This window comes from Eretmochelys imbricata, chromosome 13 (assembly GCF_965152235.1).
Source record: "Eretmochelys imbricata isolate rEreImb1 chromosome 13, rEreImb1.hap1, whole genome shotgun sequence".
Classification (NCBI taxonomy): domain Eukaryota; kingdom Metazoa; phylum Chordata; order Testudines; family Cheloniidae; genus Eretmochelys; species Eretmochelys imbricata.
In genome coordinates this window covers 32,960,735-32,969,555 of record NC_135584.1, presented here as the reverse complement: position 1 = coordinate 32,969,555, position 8,821 = coordinate 32,960,735, and the positions used below count along the sequence as shown (strand labels likewise).

The 8,821-nt window shown below is 41.3% G+C and overlaps 1 protein-coding gene across 1 annotated transcript; it reads right to left on the bottom strand.

Moving 5' to 3' along the window:
- Positions 1–5,929: 5,929 nt before the first annotated feature.
- On the bottom strand, positions 5,930–6,871 carry LOC144273890 (olfactory receptor 6C75-like). Its single transcript, XM_077832605.1, has one exon. The coding sequence runs from the start codon at positions 6,869–6,871 to the stop codon at positions 5,930–5,932; it is 942 nt and encodes a 313-aa protein (XP_077688731.1).
- Positions 6,872–8,821: the final 1,950 nt, after the last annotated feature.

Sequence of the window (8,821 nt, the reverse complement as noted above, 5' to 3'; positions counted from 1 at the left end):
TCAATAGCCCCACCCTCACTGTTCGATATGCATTTCTCCCTGACTGTACCATTGGTCATCTTATGACATAAATTCTGAAATTTGACATATCCTCAACGGTGGCCAGATCTAGTTGTTTCAGATGAAGGAACAAAAGACTCTAATTTACACCAGGTGTGCCAGAGGAAAATGAGCCCGATTCACTCCCGTGAAGTTACTCCTGATTTACACCATGTGAGTGAAAAGAGATTCAGCTCCATTCCCTCTAATAAGGAGTCAGTAAAAAATAAGGCACAGGCTCCAGAGGGATTACACACAGTTTTTACTGCACATGCGTTTCCTTCAGTTTAAGTCAATGAAACCGATCTCTGTCATGAATTTTCATAAGAAAAGGTGCGTGAGGTAATATCTGTTATTGGACTGACTTCTTCTTCAGCTCTGTGTAAACTAGAAAGCTGGTTTCTCTCGCCAAAAAAGTTGGTCCAATACGAGATATCACCTCACCCACCTTGTCCCTCTAATACCCTGGGACCAGCACGGCTACAACAACACTACATACATTAATTTTCATAACAGTTACAGCTGTGGCATATGAAGGGTACATTAAAGACTATGCGATGCGCAGATACTATGGTGATTTTTTTTAACAGTGCACAATTGCACAGATGGGGGGAGGGCTGGCAGGGTCAGCTTCCTGTGAAGCATCAGGGATTGGCTACAACTATGATGGGACATGGAATGAGATGAGACAGAGCTATGAGGTGGTTCGGATAATCGTCTTTCTAGATGGCTGGCTGGTGGGTCTTGCTCATGTGTGCAGGGTCTTCAAATCACCAGATTTGGGATGGGGAAGAAATTTTTCCCCTAGTTCCTATTGGGCAGGGACCTTGAGGGTTTTCACCATCCTCTGCAGCGTGGGGATCCTGCTGGGATCACCTGGGCATACCTCAGCTAATCCATTCCATGCCATTGCAGGGACCTTGGTCACTGGTGGAACTTCACTCTCTCTGTTTCTGCCTGGGCTCAAACAGTTTAGTCTCCTGCAGCCTGAAAGGCTTTAGTCTTCCCAGTTTATATGGGTCAGCACCAAGCTTTGCCCAGGGATTCATGTCTACCCAGTTATTAAGATCAATAACACTCCTCTCAAGTCTGTGGAGAAGTTTTGCTACGTAGGACATATCCTGTCAGCCACAGTGCCATGAATGTCAATGGGGCCATAGCCCCACAAGCTTAAATTTATTACTGTGAAAAATTCCATCAGTTTTGTTCTTTGGAGCAGGACGCATGTTTTTTGTTCGGCATCTGTACAGCGCCTAGAACAACGCGGTCCTAGTCCATGACCGGGGAGCTATTGTAAGAAAAAATCAACTAATAAATGATAAAAATATAATATCTATGTCACTTAGGTGCTTTTGAAAATTGTACCCGAACACTGATCAAACACAGGGACTTAAGTCTTTTCAGATACAAGGGTGCGGAATACAAATTCATAGGAAATAGATTGAAAACAGGGATGGGGGAGGAATAAAGAAGTCACTGAGTGAGAAGGAGAGACTGAGGGCTCATCTACACACACAAATTGTACCACACCCATATTGTTAAAAGTGTAACATCCCCCTAGTGCAGATGCTATGGTACCAATATGATACCAATCAGGGGCAATAAGCTATACCAGTATACGATACCAGTATAAGACAGGCTCCTTTTCTTGATTTACCTGGTGCTAACTGCAACATTTAACCCTGTTATTTACAGCCCGAGGAACAGGGAGATAAAATGTGCTCTCAGGAAATCAACAGGAAGGAAAAGGTTCCCTCAGGCAAAATCTATGGTATGATATTGTTGTGTGCTGTGCTTGGGAAACTCTGGGAGTGGGGAAATTGTGCAGCTCCATCCTTGTCTTAAATAGGTAATATTCATGTCTAAACCGCCTTCAGTGTTCTCCTCTCAGACAGGTGCAAATCATGCGTCTCTCCATTGAAGGATTATTTCTCCTTACGTTCACGGTCATGTAAATGTATAATATGTCGGTGAGACCATCACTGGAATTTTGTTCCCAGTCCTGGTGGCCCTACATTAAAAACCATGTTGAATAACTGGAATGGTTTCAGAGAAAGGTTAGAAGACTGATTCCTGGTCTAGAAAACTGTCTCATGGCAGAGACTGAAGGAGCTATCTGTATTTTGCTTATTGAAGTGAAGGGGAAGTAATAACTTAATTACAGACTGGAAATAAGGCATAATTTTTAAGAGAGAGACTAATTAATCATGAAAACAATTTCCCAAAGGTTGTGGTGGATTCTCCATCATTGGCAAGTTTTAAAACAAGATTGGATTGGGTTTTTTTTAAGTTTTGCTCTAGTTCAAAAGGAATTATTTTGGGGAAAATTCTCTGGCCTGTTCTCTATAGGAGATTAGACCAGATGAGCAGAATGGTCCCTTCTGGCCTTAGAATCTGTGTATTATCTAAGGGGTGGGGTATCTCTCTGAAAAGTATCCTTATGTTCAGCTGAACTTGCTGGGTTAGACTGAGGAGCTGCCAGCTGAGATTCTACGGATGGGATTGCCTAAAGTCCCCACTGGCCTTAAAATGTTTGATTCTATGAAAAATTCACTCAAGTCAATAGTACAGATTCCCCTCTAATTTAAAACAATGTAAAACAAAAGCCATTCAGCAGAGGTAAAAATTCAAGTCCATGTTAACCTCATCTAGGTTAGAAGTGCCGAGCATTTTTATCACTTATGTATATCATGGGATTGCTGAAGTTTTGATGTATCTTAAAATGTCATTCAGTGGGATCGTAAACTCATTTCTTATGGAATAGTAATTTTCTGTGAAATTTTTAGCATACCTGTTTGTGCTATAAAATAATAAATAATGCTACTCAGAATAAAATAACTCTTTAAAACCTTAATTGTTCTTGCAATCTGGAGATACTCTGTGAATACACATAACATAATGTTTACCCATAAAGCCACCTTGGATTTTAAAGGGACCTATGGGAGTTAGAAGCCCAATTCTGAGAGATTTTCCATGGCAATTGGGCATTTAATTCCCTTTGGTTTCTTTGAACATCTCAGACATAAAGAATCATGAATTTCTGAATGTCTTCTCAAAGAAGATGGCATGGTTATTAATGAGTATGACTGAATGCTTAACTGGTACCATTCTTTTTATTAATTAGCTGGTTAGTGACTGTATATACTTGAATTCTCATAACTACTCTACAGATAGACACTCCTATCCAGTCTAAGGGTATATAGTGATGAACAAACTAATATTGAGGAACAGGTCAGACTCCACCAAAAGTCATCAACGCTCCACCTATTGGCTTCACAGAGGTCCTAGGCCTGGAGCCGGAGCCATGGTTTTGACCTGTGTCCACTAGAAAATGGGCCAAAGCTACCAAATTGCCATCCCTTTTTACCAGCATTTAGACAGTAGCAAAATCACCTGGATTCATATCAGTGAAAAGCCCAGCTGACTGTTCTGAGCCCCTTGCAACATCCAGGGAATTTTGGGATTTAAATAACTGAGGTATAAACACAACACAAGAATTCCTCGCTGGACTCTAAACTGTGTCTTCACTAATATATCCCACTGGTGATGGAGGGTTTGCAGTTAGGACCTTTGGGCATTAATTTACAGCAACATAGATTGTGTCATGTCCTCTGAAATATTGCTAGTAAGTTGAAATGATTTTTCAATACTATGGGCCAAGTTGTTCCCTGGTGTAACTCCTCCCATTTCACTGTGGCTACACCAGGGTGTATCTGAACCAGGGGTTTATCACTGAGATACTGGGCCAGGTTCTGATAATGGATACACGACTGGAGTAAGGGGAAATTGTTTGTAATTACACAAGTGTAACTGAAATGAGAATCTGGGCCATTGTACAAAAAGTTCTCCTGCATCTCAAACTAATGTGTGATTAAAATACTATTTTCAAAAGGAGAACACAGAAGCATTGCTACCCGTTATGCTTCCATTGTAACCAATCTGAGATGCCCATGGTCAAGAGGCACAGTTACTACGCAGACTGTAAAAACACACACACAGCTGGGGAGCTTTAATAGTATTTATTTGCCTAAAGATGCAGATAGGAATGAGTGAAATTTTCAAAAGCAGCAGGGGGCAAGATACAAAATATGGACTTTGGCTCTTAACTACTGTAGGTGCCTAAATCACAGAATCAGGCCCAAGAGGGTTCTCTAAACCTCCACTCAACTGCTCCCAAACACTGTAGGCACCTAAACTCAACCAGCATCCTACTGTTTGCAGTCAAATTCCCGAGGGTGTCTCTGGGCATGCACACGGCAGCCTCAGACCAGACATCTGGATACATACATCCCAGAGTTCCCCCACCTAACTCACCCAAGGGGTCCCAGTTGGTAGGTGAGCTCATGCAAAAAGTTGGGGTGGAAGTAGGGACTCCCTTGTCACTTTTAGCCCAGTGGTTAGGGTGCTCAGCTGGGATGTCAGCGATCCCTGTTCAAGTTCCTCCTCTGTTGGAGGGAGAAGAAGGGGGATTTGAACAAGGCTCTGCTACTTCTCAGGTGAGTCCCTCACCACTAGTCAATGGGATATTGCAGTGTGTGGGGTGCCCTCTATCACTCTGGTTGAAGCTGTTCTATGCTGGATAACTAATATTCCTAACTTCAGATATAACAATGACACATACGTAATAATTAGATAATCAGAATCAGTAAGTAATAACCTTTCCAATGATATCTCACAAGACCCATATTGCCTAAAACATGTCTTAGTTACACCAAATTCATATTATAACAATATCTCCATGAAGAATATGGGGTGTAGTGTCAAACACCCCATATGGCCCTGCATCAGGGGACAGCAGGAGGGTGGGTTGGGTGGTCAGGAGAGCAATGGGAATCTAACCAGTTAGAAGGAGAGCTGGAGAATGACGATATTTTTTGGTAAAAAAACAGGGCCCAAAAATTTGGAGGAAGAACAAAAATATCAGGGAGACTCAGTGCGATTTTATTTTTTAATTCATTTTTTTGGTCAAATTTTGGTGGTAAATATTTTTATGTGTATAGCATATTTCTGTCTGGGATGAGGGAAGATTGTGTGACAATATCTAGGCTGAAATTAGCAAAGTTGCCTAGTGATTTTCAGAGCTCATTTCCTATTCATAGTAATTCATCCCTTTCTTTTTATTTGCGTTGGGGAGGGAATTCAGGTCTCATGAGCTATGAAAATTTTGGCTATACATCTTATGTTTGCATTTCATATATCTTTATTGATATCCATATTTATATCACTATTGATATAGATATTTTAATGTTGCCTTGACCCTGCAAAGATGTATGAACAGGCGGGAAATTTCACATGGCAGGACACGGAGACTCCCAACCCTCCCCAGACTTTCATTTTTTGTTTACCCAGCTACAGATCTGCATAGAATCCTGCCTAATCAAAGTTCTCCACTCACTGTGGAGGCAATATTTTTCACCTACTGTTCAGAGGCATAAATGAAAATGGAGGGTCCTAAAAAGTGGAGAATGACTTTCATTGGCTTCAGTGGGAGTGGAAGAGACCCAGAACCACCCAAAAGATGGTAAGCTCCTTGCAGAATTTGGACATAGTGTTCATGTATGGATGAATGAGCCAGAGTGCTTTACTGAAATGTGAGTTTGAAAAAAAAGCCCAATTTTTATAAAGAATGTTTCTTACAGTATGAAGTTTTGTATAAAGAAATGTCTATTAAATGTATGAAAGATGAATGCTCAAAAAGTAGCAGAGTAACAGGAAGAGAAAGAAAGAAAGAAAGAAAGAAAGAAAGAAAGAAAGAAAGAAAAAAAGAAAGAAAGAAAGAAAGAAAGAAAGGGGTAACCCTGCTATCAAGGACTCAAGTAAGAAACTATATCACCTCATCTCTATTTATTATATGCTAAAATTGATACTTTTACATTCTATGCCTGTTTCACTAAGATACTAGTTTAAGAATAGCTTTTCTTAGGGACTCTTTGACCTCCTTGTTTCTCAGGCTATAGATGACAGGGTTGATCATAGGAGTCAGGACTGTGTAGAAGACAGAGAATATTTTTTGTAGGACCTTGGGAGTGTTGGCTGTTGGAATTACATAGACAGTTAATACGGTCACATACAAAACTGCAAGCACAATGAGGTGAGAGGAACAGGTGGAAAATGCCTTTTGCCTCCCGATGCTGGAAGGGATTCTCAGGATGGTGGTGATGATACCAATGTAGGATGTAAGAGTCAGAAGAAAGGGCACAAATGTCCCTATGACAGCGATAATAAATGTCAACAGTTCCAGAGTCTGGGTGTCAACACAGGACAGCTTTATCATGGGTGAAAAGTCGCAAAAGAAATGGTCAATTTCTTTGGAATCACAGAACGTTAATTGGAAGAAGAAAATATTTACTGTGGTGCAGAGCAGTAAGCTACTTATCCAGGACCCTGCCACAAGTTGCCAACAAACCCTGCCATTCATCAGAGCAGCATAACGGAGTGGATTGCATATCGCTAAATACCGATCATAAGACATTGCCGTGAGCAGCAGATTTTCTGTATTTGACAGGATACCAAAGAAATATAATTGCACAATGCAGCCCTTAACAGAAATGGTTCTGTCCCCAGTCAGGAGACTGGCCAGCAGCCTGGGCAGGATGGTGGAGGTGTAGCAGATCTCCAGGCAGGACAAGTTCCCCAGTAAAAAGTACATGGGGATGTGAAGTTGCTGATCACCCACAACTAGTGCAACGAAGAGGATGTTTCCGGAGACAGTCACAATGTAGATCACTAGAAACACGAGGAAGAGAAGGGTCTGCAGTTCAGGAACATTCCCAAATCCTAAGAGGATGAATTCCACAATGGGCGTTTGATTTCTTACTTCTGCTTTCTCCATAATATGTATCTAGAAACAGAAGACCATTAAATATTGATCGAGTGCACACAGTCAGGTTGTGCTGTCGGTTACACTGGCAGAAACCTGGAGTAGGTAACCTCGTAACATTGCATCTCTCCACTGGAAAGTGAAGTTGTCAAAAAACAGAGGGAAGACTCCTATCCTTAAGAGGTTCAGCTTCCAATATAGCTGAAATAAGAGCATGGAATCCTACCGAATTACGGAAACGTCCCATCTAACTCCCTTGGCTCTCTTCAACTTTAAATACTTTTAGGCTGGGATTTTGAAATATCTTTATCATAGCAGTCTCACATCAAGAAATCTAGAAGACATAACAAAAGATCAGTAGATTGGAAATGAAAGATATTTAGAGTTCAACCATGGGTACGTCTCCCCAGCAGCTGGGAGGTGTAATTCCCACCTTGGGTAGACGTACATGCACAAGCTTTGATCAAGCTAGCAGGATAAAACAAGCAGTGAGAACATGGCAGCACATGCAGCCCTTTGGGATGGCTACCTGTGTACGTAGCTGGGATCTCAGATGGGATTGGGCTCGGGCAGCTAGTCTGTGCTGCCAAGGCTACACTGCTATTTTCAGCTCAATAGCTCAATCAAAGATTGTGTGTGTAGGTCTACCAGAGCAGGGAATTACACTGCCTAGATGCAGTGTAGACATTCCCCATAAGACAGATACTGAAACACTAAGGAGGCTCTGATCTGTATGAAGGTCTATCCAGCTGTTCTCTATCCCAGCAGATGCAAATTTTAATTTGCACCAGTTGATAGATGCAGCTGTTAAACAGACAAAGACACAAACAAACCCTAAACACAGACTGTGGGCCGTTTCCTGATCTCAGTTACACCAGGGTAAATTGCATCGGCTTCATGTGGATTTACACAAGTGCAACTGAGATCGGAATCCAACCCCATATAAAGAAATGTAAATGAGGTAAAAATGAAAACTCATTAAGAGAGAAATAAGAGAGTCATTTTTATCCAGAAGGGAGAATGTGCCTGGAGAAAAATGAAAAATGGGAGAAAAAAGGAAGAGATACATAGACAGAATGAGACAAAAATACAGAGAGAGAAAGAGAGAGATTGTTTCTTTCTCCAAATTTTAGGAACAATAAAATACAGATCTGTTTAAAGAGAAGTAGGAGATCCTTGCTGTTAAAGAAAAGGTATCAGAGCCAATAAGTGTGAAATCTCTTCTTTGCTTTTCCTCTACATGCTTCTTGATATATCCTGCCATCTGATCTCTTCATCCACTGACTTATGATGCACCCATATGAACTATGCCTACATCAGGAGTGGCGATGGTACATTGACACTAGTGCAACATAAATGTCTGACAGAAAAATGGAATCCAGAAAAACACACACACACACAGAAGACAGACAATGTTTTTGTTTCATAATTTGACAAGCAATAAAATGTACACACAAGGAGTCAATAAATTAGATAAAGTCATGGAGGATAGGTCCATCAATGGCTGTTCGTCAGGATGGGCAGGGATGGTGTCCCTAGCCTTTGTTTGCCAGAAGCTGGGAATGGGTGACAGGGAATGGGTCACTTGTTCATTCCCTCTGGGACACCTGGCACTGGCCACTGTTGGAAGACAGAATACTGGGCTAGATGGACCTTTGCTCTGACCCAGGATGGCCGTTCTTATGTTTTTACTTTCTAAATCTGAGAGCCATTCATTTATCTTTCCTGGGCATGTTTTGCTTTAACCCTTCTACTTTTATTTACATTCCCCCTGGATTGAACAAGCAATCCTATTCTTTCTGACACGCTAGATGCCTGAGCAGGTATTTTTCTTTTCTAAATCAGGTACCTGAGCAGGTATTTTTCTTTTCTAAATTATTTCATTTTAACTGTGCTGCTTTATCTGTCACACGGATACTCTATTGCCAGCTGCCCCCTAACCATAACCCTTCCTGCAGATTT

What these genes read in the sequence shown, in the direction of transcription:
- LOC144273890 (XM_077832605.1), bottom strand. Translation starts at nt 6,871, where the DNA reads ATGGAGAAAGCAGAAGTAAGAAATCAAACGCCCATTGTGGAATTCATC.